Source organism: Rhodotorula paludigena, assembly GCF_050403205.1.
Source record: "Rhodotorula paludigena JCM10292 DNA, Rt_paludigena_JCM10292v1_ctg40, whole genome shotgun sequence".
Classification (NCBI taxonomy): domain Eukaryota; kingdom Fungi; phylum Basidiomycota; class Microbotryomycetes; order Sporidiobolales; family Sporidiobolaceae; genus Rhodotorula; species Rhodotorula paludigena.
In genome coordinates this window covers 26500-43971 of record NW_027481418.1, presented here as the reverse complement: position 1 = coordinate 43971, position 17472 = coordinate 26500, and the positions used below count along the sequence as shown (strand labels likewise).

Below are 17472 nucleotides of genomic sequence, written 5' to 3'. Positions count from 1 at the left end.
CCATGGAACGCCATTGTCACAGCACACGGAACTCCCCTACGACCCCGTGCATGACCGGCGACGCAGGTACTGGGACCCAACGACCGATACTGCTCCCCCGACAGATGAAGTGCCCCGTCGCAGCGCTGCCCAGGCGCCGTTCAGACCCTTCTACGACCCGGTTCGGGGTACAGGCGGGCCCCATTCGCTTGGGCACCGACCCGAGATTGGGTACGGGCACGCGAGGTTCCTCAACCTGGACAAGGGGGCGTGGGACAGCCGCGCGCCGCCGTTCCGAGCTGGGTGGTAGTCAAGCGCTACGCTGTCACACAGTGTGTCCCTGCAAGATCAGTTCTTCGCGAGGAGAAAGCGGTCAATGTTCCTTGGCCTTCTCAGGTAGTTGTGTCGCTCGGTGAGCTTCTGGGTTGCTTGAGCAAGCTTTCAGGGTTGCCAGAAAAGACTGTAATGCGTCCGAGGCGGGCGCCCAGCAAGTAGGCACTCGTCCGGCTCGGCAGCACCGAAGCCAAGCGAAGGCAAGAGTGCCGCCACGCTCGACGACGTTCGCTCCTGTTCAGTTCGACCGAACGAACGGCTGTTCCGGTCCTCTCTCCTGCCAAATTTCTTGTCGACAGGCGTAGGTCGTTTGCCGTGCTCTGCTTGCCTCGCCCGATCTCCTGCGCTTTTTTCCTTCTCCGCGCCACGATGTCGGCCACCGACCTGTCCGCCTTTCGCGACACACTGGGCTACATCCCGGCTAGCGCGTCCGACGCACAACTTAGGCAAGCGCTCGAACGCCGCATCAACCAGTGGTCGCGCTGGAACGAGGGCGGAATCTCGCACCTTTGGAGGCGTCTCCGGCTGGACCAGCGCGTCAATTTCGGGCGCGGCATCGCCAACTTTGTCCAGGATATTAGAGAGGGCCACATCCACTCGGAAAGCAATATGGTGAACTTCCTGTGGACCCGCTGAGACGGGCGTGCTGCTCCTGACATCCGTCAATCCTCCCAGCCGACACCGCAAGCCGTCCACTCGTGGCTTGAGCTGGATGACGCAGTCGCGCGCGCAGCGGCCAAAGACCGCAACTCGGCAGAAGGGCAGCCTCACACGAGCCACTTGCTCGCCAAGCCAGAGCTCAGTCGCCGATACGCCGCAGTGAGCGGAGTTGACAAGCGGCGGTGGGACGCGCGGGCGCAGCGTGCGTGCGGATGGTGGGGACACCGAGCGCGTTCAGCTAGTGTTTAGCTCCGCAGAAAAGGGGAGCCAGATTGTCTTCGAGCGTGCAATGGCAGCGAGTCTGACTGTCTCTTGGCGCGTGCAATGCCTGTGCTCAGCGAAGAGCTGCTCGCCAGACGCGTGGAGCATATCACTCAGCGTCAAGTGATCGTTGGCGTGGCGCACGAGACAGCAAGCTTCGAGCACGAGGAGGCGCAACCGAAACGCAGAGACGCGGAAGGAGGCGGAAGAACGCCATGGAGCACTTTGTCAGCGCCGATTTTGCTCAGCAGCAAGCCAGAGGGTCTGTTCCATCCGCAAACCCTGCACGGAGCCCGGAAACGGCGTGTGAGGCGGAGAGGGACGAGTGTTGTCCTCATCAGTTCGAGCGGGGCCGAGGCGGTGCTCGCTCTTCTCGCACGCCGTCTTCTGGCTCCGAGCGGCGCGCAGAAGATGCTGCGACGACTGCTGAACCGTGTAGCACGCACGCCCGTGCCCTTCCCCGCCGCTGTCTCCGCCGACCCGGCTGCTGTTCCCTTGACGCACGCAGACGCCGCGACCCTCTCCGACCTCCTCGAGAGCGCCCAGGGGCGATCACGACACGCCAGTCGTGCACCGTTGCGCACACTCGCAACCGCGCTCTTCTTGCCAGGCGCCCTTCTCGCCCTCTCGTGCTGGGCACTCATCTGGTCTCTCCCTCCGCTCGGAGACCAGCCGCACTGGACCGACTATCAGAAGCAATGGACGTATCGCAACAGCTCGAACGTGAACGTCTTTGAGCGATTCGAGATCCGGGCGTCGGACGGGAGCGCGAGGGCGTCCTTCATTCGTACGTCCTCACTCTGACTAGCCCGTCGCGTTCGCGCTAACTTACTTCCTGCTTATCTTGCAGCGCTAGGCGCTACGCTCGTGGACTTTTGGGTCAAGGACCGCAAGGGCGAGTGGCGAGATGTCGTGCTTGGCTGTGCGTCTTCATTTCGTGTCCTGTTTTCGCTGGCTGACATGCTCCCTGTTTCGCAGATGACAACACGACCGAATATCTTGCCGACGAGCGATATCCCTACTTTGGCGCCGTTGTAGGGCGGTACGCGAATCGTATCGCGGACGGTGCGCAGTCTCGCTCGTCTCGCGTCGAGTGCTTGAGCTGATTTGCGCTCTTGCGTCCGTTTGAATCTTACCTTGCTCGACACTTGTACTCCTCACGACTCGCTCTTATTCGCAGCCTCCTACTACGACCCGGCGACGAACGCGCGCATCTCACTCCCGGCAAACGAAGACGGCCAGACGACGCTGCACGGCGGCAAGTGGGGCTACTCGCGTGCAGGGTGGAAGATCGTCGAGAAAAAGGCCGAGAAGGTCATATTCGGCTTGCCAGACGAGGGTGCAGAGGGTGAGTCCCCTGTCGCGATCTTCCGCAAGCTCCTCGCTGACGATTTGGCATCGACAGGCTTCCCCGGCAACGTCTACACCCTGACCTCGTACGAGCTGCTCTCGCACCCGACTCGGCTTGTCACGTCTTTCACGTCGCGCGTCCTCCCTTCGACGCCTCCTCCCGCCGCGAACGCGCCCTCTCTCCCTTCGCCCAGCGACGATCCTTCGCCGGAAGAGCCCAAGACGCCCATCATGCTCTCTTCACATGTGTACTGGAACCTCGACGGGTACCAGAAGGACGAGGATGGCGCGGGGGGAAGCGCAAGGGATCACGAGATGTGGATTGACGCGAGGAGGTCGGTCGAGGTCGATGGCGAGCTGGTGCGTCTCAGCTCTCGTGCAGCCCTCGCTTGGCGGGAGGCTGCGATTTTGGACACGATCTGATATCGTCCCTTCTTCGTTCTCCTCAGATCCCAACTGGCAAACTTCCCTCTATCCCGCGGGATACAGCGCTCGATTTCTCCGCTATGATGGAGGATGGGCGGTGCGCCACACTCGCATCGAAACTCGACCTGGACGAGACCAAGGGCTTGTGCGGAAACGGTGCGCTACTCCTTTCGCCTGGTCGCATTGAGCGGAACTGACGGCTGGTTCGGTACTCCATTGCTCAAAGGCTGCACTGGCATCGACAACGCTTTGATCTACGACCGTCCCGATCGGAATCACACGCAAGAGAGTGTCTTGCGTTTGCAGAGCCCGTCGAGCGGCATCCGGTGCGCTGAATGCTCCATCCCTCCACCCTCCGTCCCCTCAGCTGACACGCAGCTCCCTCAGTCTGCAAGTTCGCACGAACCAGCCGCTCGTGCACCTCTACACGACCAACACGTTCCGCGCGGGCCTGTACGCGCGGAAAGACTCGCACCTCCCGGGCGGCAAGAAGCGCGAGGACTGCGTCGAGGAGGAGAAGTGGTACGGGAAGAACAGCGCGGTCGCGATCGAGCAGGAGGGATGGATCGACGCGCTCCACCACCAGAAGGAGTGGGATGTCGACCCGGTGCGTCACGCTTCCCAACAGTTGCTCGTTGCACCGGCGCTACGACGGCTGACTGGCTCGCATTCACGCAGTTCTACTCGCCCGCACGGCCGTATCAGTGGTGGAGCGAGTACGAGTTCTCGACCTACGACGTTTGACGTAGCAGTCCCAGTGTCTCTGTAGAATCACCGCTCTCGCACCAGCATATTGCACATAGACGATCGCTCCCTCTCATCGGTACCCAGTAGAGTGCGAAAAGTGTCTGCAGTGCGTGTCGCCTGGTCTAGCAGGGATCGAGAGCTTAGAAGAAGACGATCCCGATCCCCTTCTCGCGCGCAACGTCGTACCAGTCTGCCGTCCCGCCATGCTCGTCCGATGCAAGCCAGGTCGCTTCGAGCACCTTGACGAGATTTCTGTGCATGGCATCGATCCCGTCAGCAGTCGTGTCGGCGCCGAGCATCGCTCCGAGTCTCGCCGCAGAACACAGGAGGGCAAGGCACGTACGCATACGCCGGTTCTCGCCCCGCCGCCCCAATGAATCTGCGGATGAAGTCTCGCTCCTCGCGCTCCCGCACGAGTGCGCCCGTGAGGAACGCGACCGTCGAGTACAGCGCAGACCACCACTCGAACAGGACGCCGGCCTCGGCGCGGCGCACCTGCGAGAGGACGTAGATGGCCTTGAGCGACGCGAGGAGCTTGCGCAGGAGTGGGCAGAGGAGTGCATGCGACGGGGGGAGGAGGAAGACGTGTCGGTGCAGGAGGAGGAGACCTGTTTGGCGCCACGTTTCCTGCTGAATGCCGCTGCAAACGCTCGTGGCCCCAGATCAGTCCGAGCCCTGGACGAGAAGAACAAGGCTCCAGACAGTCGTGAGAGCGAGCGCACATTTCGGCGGCGAGCGAGACCGCATGCCGGTCGCGCCCCTGGTCGTACACGCTGAATCGCGGCCTCCAGCTCTCGAGCTCGTCGACGAGCATGTACGCGCGCGCCTGGAGCTCGGCAGGCAGCGGCGTCGACGCGGTCGCGGGCGACGTGCGGTGCGCGTGCGCTGACGCGCACAGGTTGGTGGCGGAAGCGAGGAGGAAGGTGAGGGAGGAGGGGAGGCCGAACCACTGACGGCGTTAGGGCGTCAGCGAGCTCATCGTTCTGCCTGAACAAGAGCGCAACGAACGCACCATCTCGTGTGCACCGCTGTCTATCGCAGATCCCGTCGCACCAGCCCGCTGAACCGGCTCCTCGTCCTCCTCGCCATGGGTGTAGGCACACGTGACGAACGTCTTCTCCCTCCGCGCAATGCTGCGCGAGAAGTCAATCATGGCGTACGCGTGGATCGCAAAGCTCGAGTACGTCTTGAGCTGCGAGAGGTTGAGGACGGGCGAGGGGCTGTTGAAGGCGCGCGAGATGACGCCGTTCATCGTCGCGGCGACTTCGTACGACTTTTCGGGCAAATCCATTGCGCCGAGGGCAATCTGCGGATCGTCAACGCTATCAGTCGGGTCTTTTGGCGAGGAGCGCTGGCGGCGAGCTCACGTGGAGATCCGAGAGCGCATAGAGCTGGGCCTCGAGTGGGATGCTCGCCCTGCATAACGAGCTGTCAGTCCGCACAATCGGTCTAAGACACGCGAGGTAGACGCACCGCTGCTCGCCACGCAGCACCTCCAGCACGGGCTCGACGAGGGGGTATGGATCCGCCCGGATGTCGCGGTACTGCGCCGGCAATCCCTTCTGCGATCCACCTACGGTAATTTCGGTCGACGAAGCAGACCACATCGGATCGGCCGGCGGGATCTGCAGCAGGCGGATGTCTATCCGCGTCGGCTCGTTAGGCATGCCCGTCGTCACTGTGTCCCTCAATGATGCTCAGAGGAGGGGCGACGCACACGCTGCACCGGCTACTGCACAGGCTCGGCGGCACACCTCATGCGTCGCGACCATGTGGCGGTATCGCTTTGTCTGCACCTCGCGCGTCGCGGGCGGGTAGGTCGCGCTCCAGGCGGGAAGGACATGGTCGATGCCTGTTCGCAAAAGAAACCATGTCGGTAGAGGGTACGAGGAGAGAGGGAGTGAGGGTAGCGCACAGAAGAGGACGAAGGATTCTTCGTAGGCGGAAGCGGGAACGGATGTTGGCGGAGCAAGCGACGCAAAGACCGAGTTTGGGTGGGAAGCCGGCGCGAAAGGAGCCGCTGCCGACTGTGCGGTCGAAAAGGCTGCCGAGATTGTGGCGGGACAAGGCTGCGGCAAGAAAGTCGCGGCAGGCAACGGCGGGCCGAGCGGTGGAGCAGTGGCCGCGGTCCCGCCGTCAGGGATGCTTGCGAGAAGCGCCGAGAGGTCTGAAGGCATCTCGAAACCGTCGTCAACTGTGCAGAGCGACACTGAGAGGTTCTGCAACAGCGCCTCGGAGAAGGGCGAGTCGGCGGTGGTCGGAACGCCGAGTCCTGGCTGCTGGGCTAGGTCGGGGAAGTGGCTGGCAGGAGGAGCCGTCGCAGGTGGTACAGAGCCAAATAGCGACGACGAGGTGAATGTGAAGGACGGCTCGGTAAGGGCTGGGAAGTCGAGCTGCAAGGGAAAGAGCGTATCCCAGGCTGCAGGTTCCGCCGGCACGACGGGGGCCGTTGACGTCTGCGCCACGGATGGCTCGCCTACAGACGATGCTGCCTCGGACGACTGGTCCCTCGACGAGCCGGAGGACGACGATGCGACTGCGCTTGCCCTTCGCGCCTGCGGTCGAGGCGTCGTTCCTCCCGGTCCCGCATCTGGCCTGATGCACTGCCAGCCTCCTGCGACACATCTCAGACAGGCGCCGTCTTGGTACTGCGCCAGGGACACAAGTCGGTGTCGGTCCTTGAAACAATGGGAGCGTAAAAGAGGTGCACACCTGCTCGGGGCATTTCTTCTCTGCACGCGCGAGTTCGAGCGAGTCAGCGTCTTCGCCAAGTCCCGTGGTGTACGGTCAGAGCACGCACTGCGCTTGCGGCTGTGGAAGAAGCAAGGTCAGTGCGTTGTCGCTCAGTCGGCACGGCACACCGGCGTAGGCTTGCGGCGAGCGCACCAGGTCAAGCACCCGGTCCTGCTCCGCCTCAACGGCTCCGACTCGTTGGCGGGCCGCAGCTCAAAGTCGAGGTGCGCCGGCGGCATCTCGATCGCTTCGAGCGGACGACCCGAACGAACGGAGGGGGGGTTGCACGGCGACGACGAGGACCGCGACGAGGACGAGAAGAGCGCTGTAGCCGTATGTAGGCGCTCAAGCAGCCGATCACGAGTCTGTCTAGCACGATGCGCGAGCTTGCGGGAGGTGTCAACGGGTCGAGCAGCTTCATCTTTCACCGCCGCGTCGCTGCACCGGGCCGATCCGAATGTCCTCTCTTCCCAACTGCATATGCGACAGAGTCGTTCCTTGCAGTCTCAGTAGTACCCGCCCTGCCCGCCGTACCCGCCCATCCCACCGCCATACTGCGGATACCCTCCACCTCCTCCGTGCTGCTGCTGCGGCTGCTGGTAGCCCGTCATCTGCGGCTGCATCCCCATGCCCATCCCCATCCCCATGCCCATGCCCATCGCGCCACCCCCATACCCTGTTGGCTGCTGCTGCTGCTGCTGGCCCATCCCTCCCATCCCTCCCTGACCGGGGTTGAACCCCGTGAGGTGCGGGAGCAGGCCCGCCTGGACGTACCCCTGCGGCTGCTGCTGCGGCTGGTAGAACTGCTGCATGATCGAGCTCTTGGCGAGCGAGTGCGAGAAGGACCCGCCGAGCTGCGACGGGTGCAGCGGGGTCGGGTACTCTGCGCGGAGGGGGCCGAGGGAGCGTGTGAGTAGAGTGGCGCCAGAGTGCGAGCTGAGTCGAGGCGACATGGGGGAGCGAGGCTCGCGGCGTCCAGTTGAGACACCCCAACGAGGCGTGAAGGAGCCAGCGTGGGAAACGCACCGGGTAAGGAGGTGATGCCGGCATTGAGCGCTTCGCGCACACGGCTCTTTCTGCACAGCCGGCCAAGAATCGCACATCAGTACGGACTGCCCGCACGGGAGTAGTTCGGATAGAATAGGCTCGGCAGGACACGTACGATGCGGCATCGGTGCTGTGCCTCCAGCCCGACTTGACCTCGTTGAGCTGCATCTTGGCGGCGTGGATCCCGTCTGCACATTGACCGCACATGCGAATCAGCCTCGTACAAGCAAAAGTGGAGCAGGAGGCGGAATCGCGAAGGTGGCGACGCACCGACGTGCTCATTGGCGGCCCGCTGAAGCTGCGCGACGCTGGTTGGATCTGCGCCCTGGTTCGATGCCGCCTTGAGACCTGCTACGCGCGTCTCCCAAGCTTCTCGGAGTGCCTGCAAATGGGCAAGCCGAATCAGTTCTGGGGACGCGCGAGGATCGAAAGAAGGGGCACGGAAGCGTACGTCGACCCTGCGAAAACACGCGGTTGAGTTGCGGAAGCGGACCGAGGCGAGACAGACAGTGGCCACGCACCGGTTGAAGAGCTGTGTCCACGAGTACTCGTCCCAGGCCATGAGCCCCGCCCTCGCCTCGTTGACATACTGCCGAGGGTGCGACTGGGTCTGTTGCACGGCGAGGAGCGTCCCCGCCTGCTGCTGTTGCTCTTGCTGGCCCTGTTAGTCCTCTTCGTCAGTTCAAGGCAGCAGTCGGATGCAAGTGAAGGGCGCACGGAGGACCCCGACGAGGATGACGCCCCGAGCTGTCCGAGGTTGGCGTAGGGGTCGAGGTCGCTGTGGTACTGCGGCTGCGCCTGCGGGAGCCCGCCTCCTCCTGGTGCACTGTACGGGTAGCCTCCTCCCTGGTGGTACGGCGAGACGGGCGAGGGCGCAGAGGGTGCTGCCCCACCAAAGCCGAACCCGCCCGTCTGTTGCGGTGAGAGATACTGCTGATGCTGCTGCTGCGGTGGTTGCTGCTGATTGTAGCCCGTGTACTGCGTATACTGCTGCGGCTGGTGCTGCTGCTGAAAGCCGGTGTGCTGGGTCTCGAGGCGAGGGAGGCGGAGGTCCGGGTCCTGCTGGAGGACGTCGGGGAAGCGCTGGGCGGCGGTCGAGACTTCGCTGCGCTGCTCGCGCGCAAACGGGTTGTTCATGGCCGCGGACTGCGCGAGAGGGACGAAGACCGAGGGAAGCGAGCGACGAGGAGGCGGTGTCGTCGAGGTGCCACTTCTCTCGAGGGACGAGTCAGCTGCAGCACAGTTCCAATGAAGTAGTAGCAAACACCACTACCCACGCCAGGTACCCTCTCGTGGTGCTGCCGAGTCGAGACGCGTCCCTGCAGCTTCGCCTCGTCGCGCTCTCGCCTCTCGCCTTCGCCGTCTCGCTCTCGCCAGAGGCACGAGCGACGATGCCACGCTACGCAGACTCGGACGAAGAGGACGACTTTGTGCGCCCTCCCTCGCGCCCTCTGTCGTCTGCTCGCTGACCCTCTCTCCCGGTTCGCGTCTCTTTCAACAAACTCGCTTGCGCACTCTCTCTGCACGCAGCTCATCGACGACGACTCGGGCTCAGACGCTTACGACGAGCAGCCAAAGAAGAAGGCGAGCGCCCGCTTTCCCACGCCTTGTCTCGTTCATCTCAGGGCTGACCCTCGCACCGCCTCCCTCGCAGGCTCCCGCAAAGGCCAAAGCCGCACCCAAGCTCAAGGCGGCGCCCAAGCCCAGGGCACCCGCAAAGAGCACCACGGCTGCCGCCGCAAAGAAGAAGAAGGCCGCCCCGCTCGAGGAGATTGACCCGAATGGCCAGGACGACGACGACGAGGTTGGAGATGTGCGCACCTTGCTGCGTCCCGCTTCCGACACGCGGCTGATGGACCCACTGCGCAGGACGACGATGACTTTGTCGAGAAGCCCAAGGCGAAGGGCAAGGGCAAGGCAAAATCGGCGAGCGAGACCTATGTCAAGGTGCGCTCGCTCGGTCCTGCCCTTTCGCGGCCCCGCATGCTGACCACTTCGCGCCCGCACACAGCTCACCCAACTCGAGCACGTCTTGAAGCGCCCGGACACGTACATCGGCAGCGTCGAAGCCATCACCCAGCCCATGTGGGTCTTTGACCAGTCGATGGACAAGATGGTCTACCGGTGCGCTCCTTTCCTGCTCTTTCCACCGCGTTCCCCGCTGAACAATCTCGTGTACAGCCAAACGACTTTCGTGCCCGGCTTCTACAAGATCTTTGACGAGATCCTCGTCAACGCCGCCGATAACAAGGTACGCTTACACGCGGACGTCGACCCGTCGAATCCGCTGACTCGCTCTTTACGCAGGTCCGCGACCCTAGCATGTCCGAGATCCGCGTGACGATCGATGCCGAGGCACAGCAGATCACGGTCAAGAACGACGGGCGCGGGATCCCGATCGAGATCCACTCGAAGGAGAAGATCTGGGTTCCCGAGCTCATCTTTGGCAACCTCCTCACGTCGAGCAACTACGACGACGAGGAAGAGAAGACGACCGGCGGTCGCAACGGTTACGGCGCCAAGCTCGCCAACATCTACTCGACCGAGTTCATCGTCGAGACGGCGTCGCGCGACCAAAAGTACCGCCAGGTGTTTAGCGACAACATGAGCGTCAAGGGCAAGCCCAAGGTGACGGACAACAAGAAGGGCGACGAGTACACGCTCATCTCGTTCCGCCCCGACCTCGCGCGGTTCAACATGGCCGAGGGCGGGTTCGACGCCGACACGCTCGCGCTCCTGCACAAGCGCGTGTGGGACATGGCCGGCATCCTGAAAAAGGTCAAGGTCTACCTCAACGGCAAGATGCTCCGCTGCAAGGACTTCAAGACGTACGTCGAAAAGTTCCTCGGCGGCGTCAACGAGGTCTCGGGCCCCGGCGGCAAGAAGAAGGGCGGCGCGGGCGCGGGCAAGAAGGGCGACGCCGACGGGCCCTCGACGGCCGCGGCGGCGCTGCTCGACGAAGAGGACCTCGTCGGCGCGACCGAGGCGGCCAAGCCGACGATCGTGTACGAGACGTACGGCGACCGGTGGGAGGTCGCGTTCGCCGTGTCAGACGGCCAGTTCTCGCAGATCTCGTACTGCAACGGGATCGCGACGACCAAGGGCGGGACGCACGTGAGCTACATCGCCGACCAGGTCGTGCAGGGGCTCGTCGACCTCGTCAAGAAGAAGAACAAGGCCGTCGCCGTCAAGCCGTTCCAGATCAAGAACCACGTGTCGGTCTTTGTCAACTGCCTCGTCAACAACCCGAGCTTTGACAGCCAGACCAAGGAGAACATGACGCTCTCGAGCAAAAAGTTCGGGTCCAAGTGCGAGCTGTCGGAGGACTTCCTCAAGAAGGGTGCGCTCTGCTCCGTCTTGCTCACGCGCTCTGGAAAGCTGACCTTCCTTCGTCGTATGCAGTCGCCAAGTCGGGCGTCATCGACAACGTTCTCAACTGGGCCAAGTTCAAGCAGGACCAGATGCTCAAGAAGACAGATGGCCACAAGCGCTCGCGGTGAGCTCTTCCGTGCCTCGCTCGCCTCTCGCACGACGTGCTCAGGGCATCCGCGCAGCATTACGGGCCTCGTCAAGCTTGAGGACGCCAACAACGCCGGCACCAAGAACGGGTCCAAGTGCACGCTCATCCTCACGGAAGGAGACTCGGCCAAGGCGCTCGCCGTCTCGGGCCTGTCGGTCGTCGGGCGCGACAACTATGGCGTCTTTCCCCTGCGCGGCAAGCTCCTCAACGTGCGCGAGGCGAGCGGCAAGACGCTCCTCGAGAACGCAGAGATCCAGGCCATCAAGCAGATCATGGGCTTGCAGCAGGGCAAGGTCTACTCGAGCACCGATTCGCTCCGCTACGGCAGCCTCATGATCATGGCCGACCAGGTGCGTCGAGCGCGCGAGAAGCGGGGCCCGGTGGCGCTCGCCCGCTCACCAGCCGATGCTGACGTTTCCGACTTCACGCCCACGCAGGACCACGACGGCTCGCACATCAAGGGTCTCTTGATCAACTTCCTCGACTACTGGTTCCCGTCGCTGCTCAAGCTGCCCAACTTCCTCGTCGAGTTCATCACGCCCATCGTCAAGGTGACCAAGGGCAAGAAGGAGGTGTCGTTCTTCACGATCCCCGAGTACGAGCAGTGGAAGGCCGAGACGGACGACGGCCGCGGGTGGAAGATCAAGTACTTCAAGGGATTGGGCACGAGCGACGCGCGCGACGCCAAAAAGTACTTTGGCGACATGGCGCGGCACCGCCTCCCGTTCAAGACGCTCACGGCCGACGACCGCGCGCTGATCGACATGGCGTTCAACAAGAAGAAGGCCGACGACCGCAAGGAGTGGCTCCGCGGCTTTGTCGTGCGTACTCACGTCTTCCCGTGAAGGCCCTCCCTCTCACCGCTCACGCTTTGTGCCCTTGCACGCGACACAGCCCGGCACGTACATGGACCACGACGTCGACCAGGTGCCGATCTCGGACTTTATCAACAAGGAGCTCATCCTCTTCTCGATGGCCGACAACGTCCGCTCGATCCCCTCGGTTGTTGACGGCTTCAAGCCTGGTCAGCGCAAGGTCCTTTTTGCCTGCTTCAAGCGCAAGCTTAAGAACGAGATCAAGGTACGCTCACGCCATCTCGACGGCGTTTGACCTGCGTGGCATTGACTCCTCCTCAACCAGGTCGGACAACTCTCCGGTTACGTCTCGGAGCACTCGGCGTACCACCACGGCGACGTCTCGCTGCAGGGCACGATTGTTGGTCTCGCGCAGGACTTTGTCGGCTCGAACAACGTCAACCTCCTCGACCCCAACGGCCAGTTCGGTACGCGCCTCCAGGGCGGCAAGGACGCCGCGAGCGCGAGGTACATCTTCACCAACGTGGCGCAGGTCACGCGCAACTTGTTCCATCCGGCCGACGACGACATCTTGTCGTACCTGAATGACGACGGCCAGAGCATCGAGCCGAACTGGTGCGCCCCGTTGTCTCCTTGTGCGCCTGGCCCCCGCTCATCCTGCTTGCTCACCTGTACAGGTACATCCCCATCCTCCCGATGGTGCTCGTCAACGGCTCGGACGGTATCGGCACGGGCTGGTCGTCCTTCATTCCCAACTTCAACCCGGCCGACCTCGTCGCCAACCTCCGCCGCAAGCTCGATGGCGAGGAGATGGAGCCCATGCACCCGTGGTACCGCGGCTTCAAGGCGAGTTGCAGTGCTACGCATTGTCAGCCTTAACCGCTCGGTATTCGTCGAGGCTGACTTGTCCGCTGCACTCCGCAGGGCACGATCGAGAAGGGCGACAAGGAGGGCTACAAGTGCACGGGGCTCATCGAGCGCATCGACGACTCAACGGTCGAGATTACCGAGCTCCCGATCCGCACGTGGACTCAGTCGTACAAGGAAATGCTCGAGTCGTGGGTGGCCGGCTCGGAGAAGCAGGCTGCGTGGTGCAAGGTGCGTGCGATGCATTCCGTCTGCGCTCTCTGCTCCGTTGCTCATGCCGTCGTCACTTTGTGCAGGACTACAAGGAGTACCACACCGACACAACCGTGCACTTCATCGTCACGCTCACGCCCGCCGGCCGCGAGGCGGTCGACAAGGACGGCCTCGAGAAGGTGTTCAAGATCTCGTCCAAGCTCAACGTGTCCAACATGGTGTGCTTCGACCCGACCGGCAAGATCAAGAAGTACGCGACGGCCGAGGACATTGTGAGCGACTTTTACGACGTGCGCCTCGAGTACTACCACAAGCGCAAGAAGCACCTCGTCGGCGAGCTCGAGCTCGTGCACGACCGCCTGTCGAACCAGGCGCGCTTCATCCAGATGATCGTCAACAAGGAGCTCGTGCTCTCGAACCGCAAGCGCGCCGACATTGTCGCCGAGCTCCGCAAGAAGAACTTCCGCCCGTTCCCCAAGGTGCAGAAGGCTCACGTTGCGGGCGACGTCGACGAGAACGGCGATGGCGAGGAGGAGGACGTCGAGGCGAGCGCGGGCGCCGACTCGGACTACGACTACCTCCTCAACATGTCGCTCTCGAGCCTCACGGCCGAGAAGGTCGCCAAGCTCCTCGCCGAGCGCGACTTGCGCCACGACGAGCTCGAGGCGCTCTTGCAGCGCACGGCGCAGGACCTCTGGCGCGCTGACCTTGACGCGTTCGAGGAGAAGTGGCTCGTGCGTTCGGTCGCTCTCCTGGCACGCATCTCGTGGTATGCGAGCTCTCGATGCTGACTGTAGTGAGTCACCTCGGCACACAGGAAATCCTTGACGCCGACGCCGTCAACAAGGCGCGTTCGCTCAAAAAGCTCAAGACAGCGGGCAAGGGCAAGAAGGTATGCACCAGGGGTCGCATTCTCATTCTTACGTGATGACTGACTTGCGCCCACTCATGTGATAGCGCGCCAACGTCTCAGACGATGACGACGACTACGATGCCAAGCCGAAGAAGAAGGCGCCGGTCAAGAAGGCCAAGCCCGCCGTCGCGCTGCCCGAGACGGACGACGAAGACGCTGCGATGGCCGATGCTGCTTCTGCGCCCCAGGTCCGCTCTGCTGTCCGCTCGATGTGCGCTCGACAGGCTGCTGACGCCGTGTTGCGCAGGAGAAGCCCGCGCCGAAGGCGGCCGCTGCGGCGAAGCCGAAGGCTCAGGCTGCACCGAAGAAGCGTGCCGCCGTCGACCTCGATCTGAGCGACGAGGAGGAGGCTGAGCAGACGCCGCCGAAGAAGAAGGCTGCTCCAGCAAAGAAGACGACTGCTGCGGCGAAGGTGCGTTGCGTGTCTTTTGAGTCGTCGGAACCCACGCACAGGGAACGATTATTCACCAGCCATTCGCCGTCACCGCGTGCACAGAAGAAGGCTGCGGTCGAGGACGACGAGGACGAGGACCTCGACGACTTGTATGCATTGCCGGCTAAGAAGCCCCCGCCTCACTCGCCCAAGGCGAAGAAGCCCGCGGTGAGTGACCTGTCCTGAAGTGTTCAGAAGGCTTGTCTATGGCACGTCGCTGACTCTAAGTGTGGCTCGCCCACAGGCCAAGGCAAAGAAGGTTGTCGATCTCAGCGAGTCGGAGGAAGAGGTCGCGCCCGCGCCGAAGAAGAAGGCGCCCGCTCCCAAGGCCAAGCCTGTGCGTCCCGGCTGGGTCGTCACTGGTCCACCACTAACGCCTTATCTGTCAGGCTGCAAAGAAGGCTGCCGCCTCGCACGACGACTCGGACGCCGGAATGAGCGACGCTCCGGCTCCTGCGCCTCGCGCCCGCGCCGCCCGCACGACTCGCGCGCCGGCCAAGTCGTACAAGCTCGACCTCGGCTCGGACCTCGATATCGACGAGTCCTTCCAGGTGGAGGACGACGACGAGGAGGACGACTTCGAACTCGACGAGAGCGACTGAACCCTTCATTCTCCTCCTTCCGCGTGATACCCCCTTTACCCTCTGGTCTCTCTTCGACTTTCGCCTCTCTGTGTGTTTCGTATTCTTCACCCTGTCTGTGGCTCCTCTGTGCCTCTGTCCAGCCCCTGCGCGTACACTCCCACTCGCTGCAATGCCGCACGTGCCCTACTTCACGATCTGCAGCATCGCGTTTCTTTGGCTTGCGCTTCCGCCGACTGATTCGGTGAGTCTTCGGAGGTCCCTCTGCAAGCCCACTCAGCGGTTGCCGAGGTGTGCCCGGGTGCGGCTGGCGGGAGCCGTGGTCGTCGTTGAACCGCTTTCCACTTTCCGCGCTCTCGGCTCGACTCGCGCGCGATGGACACGCAGCGAGCGGCGCAGCTCGTCACAGACGACGCGCTAGAGTCGCGCGGACTTGCGTTCCGCTCGTCCGACCTGCTCGCGGCGGAGCATCAACGTAGCGTCGACGAGCCCTCGCCCGGCTACGAGCTCACGTCGTACGGCGACAGTGGAACAGCACGAGCTAAGCACGGCCTGTACGACTCGCCCGGACTGGACCGCGCCGCTCACTCGGCCGCGTGGGGGCGAGAAGCAGAGGATGCACCCGATGAGGGAGAGGCGGGGTCCGAGGTGCGGCGGGCGAGCTACGCGCGGATCGAAGCAGGACGGAGACGCGGGCATCGTGCGAGTGCAGGCGCGTACGGCGAGTCAGAAAAGGCCGACAAGCAGCGCCTGCGCATCCTCTGGTGGAGGTCGGCAGCGATCAACGTCCTTTTCATCTTGGCATGGTGTGTTCCGTTGGTCTTTACCATGTGGAGAAAGTGCTGACAAGTCGGGCCACGCCGGCAGGTACTGCTTCTCGACCCTGATCTCGCTCTACAGTGCGTCTTCCCCTTCCCGCCCAGTCTTTCGCCAGGCTTATCCTTCGTACCCGCAGACAAGTGGATGTTCTCCGCCGACCACTACAACTTCCCTTATCCTCTCTTCGTGACGTCGGTCCACATGCTCGTCCAGTGGCTTCTCGCCGCCCTCACCCTCACCATCTTCCCGAGCCTGCGACCGAAAACTCGCCCTCTTCCGCGTGACTATGCGTGCGTTGTGTCTACGTCTTACAGTAAAGTACTCGTCTGATTAAGTATCGCCTGCAGAACCAAGGTGGCGCCCTGCGGCGTTGCAACGGGTCTCGATATCGGGCTGTCGAACCTGAGTCTGCGTTCCATCACGCTCTCTTTCTACAGTGCGTTCTGTCTACTTGGCGACTCGCACAGACGACTCATGACATTCCTCACAGCGATGTGCAAATCCTCCTCCCTCGCTTTCGTCCTCATCTTCGCCTTCCTCTTCCGCCTCGAGGTGCCCTCCTGGCGTCTCGTCGGCATCATCCTCATCATCACGGCCGGCGTCATCCTCATGGTGTCGACCGAGACGCAGTTCGACTTTGTCGGCATGGTGCAAGTCCTCACCGCATCGGCGCTCGGCGGTCTGCGCTGGTCGCTCACTCAGCTGCTCCTGCACAAGGAGTCGATGGGCATGCACAACCCAATCGCGACGCTCTTCTGGCTCGCACCGTGCATGGGCATCACGCTCGCTCTGTGCAGTATCATCTTCGACGGGTGGGGCAACGTCTTCAGCCATGAGGAGTTCTGGGGCACGCTCAGCCGCACGCTGCAGACGTCGGTGGCCATCTTGTTCCCCGGCCTGCTTGCTTTCTCGATGAACGTGACCGAGTTTGGGTGCGTGCGCGAACTCGTCCTGTCCTGACTTGCGGCTGATAATTCTTCGCCTCTCCAGCCTCATCCAGCGCACGTCGGTCGTCACCCTCTCTGTCGCCGGCATCTTCAAGGAGGTCGTCGTCATCTTCCTGTCGACCGTCCTCTTCCACGACGAGCTCACGCCGATCAACATCAGCGGTCTATGCGTGACCATCTTTGGTGCGTCGCGCTCCACGCCTCTCTCCGTTGAATACCGCTCACCCATCCGTTCCGCAGGTATCGCCTTGTACAACTATCTCAAGTATCGCCAGTTCACGCAGGCGGGTGGCGACCCGCACGGCCACGGTGCACGGCCACGCTTGTCGGAAGAAGGAGAGCGCGCCGCAGACGGCGTCCAATTCGACTCGACAGACGCCGAGGAGGGCGCCCCGATGCTGCCGACGGGCGCGTCTGCCTCTGCCGCTGCTAGTGGCAGTACTGCACACAAGCGGCACGCCTCGACCGCCAGTGCCGGTCGCGGCAACGCCGAAGCGCCGCACCACGCGCTCGGGTCGGCGTCCGACTCGGACGACGACTATGCCGACCTCGACGCGCAGGCGGCCGAGCTGCTCGGCGACTTTGACGCGCAGGACGCCGAGGCGCACTCGCTGCAGCGGCTGAGCGAGAACGACAAGGCGCACCAGCACGACCGCGACCGGATCGGGAGGCTCGACGAGCTCGTCGAGGAGGACGAGGCGGTGAGGGAGGCGGAGCGAAGGACCGAGGCGCTCGAGCGCGAGTTTGAGCAGGAGCGGCAGCGGAGAGATTTGCTCGGAGATGACGACGACGAGGACGAGGGAGGGAGGAGGCGCTAGAGGTTCGCTT

The 17472-nt window shown here is 63.2% G+C and overlaps 5 protein-coding genes across 5 annotated transcripts; 3 read left to right on the top strand and 2 right to left on the bottom strand.

Annotated features, from left to right (window-relative positions):
- Positions 1–681: 681 nt before the first annotated feature.
- Positions 682–3753, top strand: JCM10292_001572 (aldose epimerase family protein; the record flags this gene model as incomplete). Its single annotated transcript, XM_076650746.1, has 11 exons — positions 682–924; positions 988–1174; positions 1742–2020; positions 2084–2155; positions 2212–2298; positions 2414–2581; positions 2639–2943; positions 3033–3165; positions 3236–3335; positions 3397–3616; positions 3688–3753. The coding sequence occupies 11 exons, from the start codon at positions 682–684 to the stop codon at positions 3751–3753; spliced, it is 1860 nt and encodes a 619-aa protein (XP_076503675.1).
- A 143-nt stretch (positions 3754–3896) lies between these two features.
- JCM10292_001571 (Zn(II)2Cys6 transcription factor) lies at positions 3897–6728 on the bottom strand (the record flags this gene model as incomplete). The annotated part of the gene is made up of 11 exons (XM_076650745.1): positions 3897–4008; positions 4100–4396; positions 4479–4705; positions 4769–5062; positions 5124–5172; positions 5230–5381; positions 5511–5608; positions 5672–6149; positions 6469–6488; positions 6557–6567; positions 6643–6728. 11 exons carry the CDS (start codon positions 6726–6728, stop codon positions 3897–3899), a joined length of 1824 nt encoding a protein of 607 aa, XP_076503674.1.
- A 267-nt stretch (positions 6729–6995) lies between these two features.
- Positions 6996–8673, bottom strand: JCM10292_001570 (uncharacterized protein; the record flags this gene model as incomplete). Its single annotated transcript, XM_076650744.1, has 7 exons — positions 6996–7372; positions 7516–7565; positions 7652–7724; positions 7807–7918; positions 7988–7994; positions 8058–8197; positions 8254–8673. 7 exons carry the CDS (start codon positions 8671–8673, stop codon positions 6996–6998), a joined length of 1179 nt encoding a protein of 392 aa, XP_076503673.1.
- Positions 8674–8927: 254 nt separating this feature from the next.
- Positions 8928–14899, top strand: TOP2 (DNA topoisomerase 2; the record flags this gene model as incomplete). The annotated part of the gene is made up of 20 exons (XM_076650743.1): positions 8928–8966; positions 9191–9349; positions 9406–9483; positions 9548–9660; positions 9718–9787; positions 9844–10876; positions 10939–11032; positions 11091–11406; positions 11494–11877; positions 11951–12136; positions 12197–12486; positions 12549–12717; positions 12796–12969; positions 13035–13685; positions 13769–13843; positions 13909–14052; positions 14112–14276; positions 14361–14465; positions 14542–14634; positions 14687–14899. 20 exons carry the CDS (start codon positions 8928–8930, stop codon positions 14897–14899), a joined length of 4551 nt encoding a protein of 1516 aa, XP_076503672.1.
- Positions 14900–15253: 354 nt separating this feature from the next.
- On the top strand, positions 15254–17462 carry JCM10292_001568 (uncharacterized protein; the record flags this gene model as incomplete). The annotated part of the gene is made up of 7 exons (XM_076650742.1): positions 15254–15684; positions 15746–15777; positions 15834–15987; positions 16045–16133; positions 16188–16629; positions 16688–16827; positions 16885–17462. 7 exons carry the CDS (start codon positions 15254–15256, stop codon positions 17460–17462), a joined length of 1866 nt encoding a protein of 621 aa, XP_076503671.1.
- Between the last annotated feature and the right edge of the window lie 10 nt (positions 17463–17472).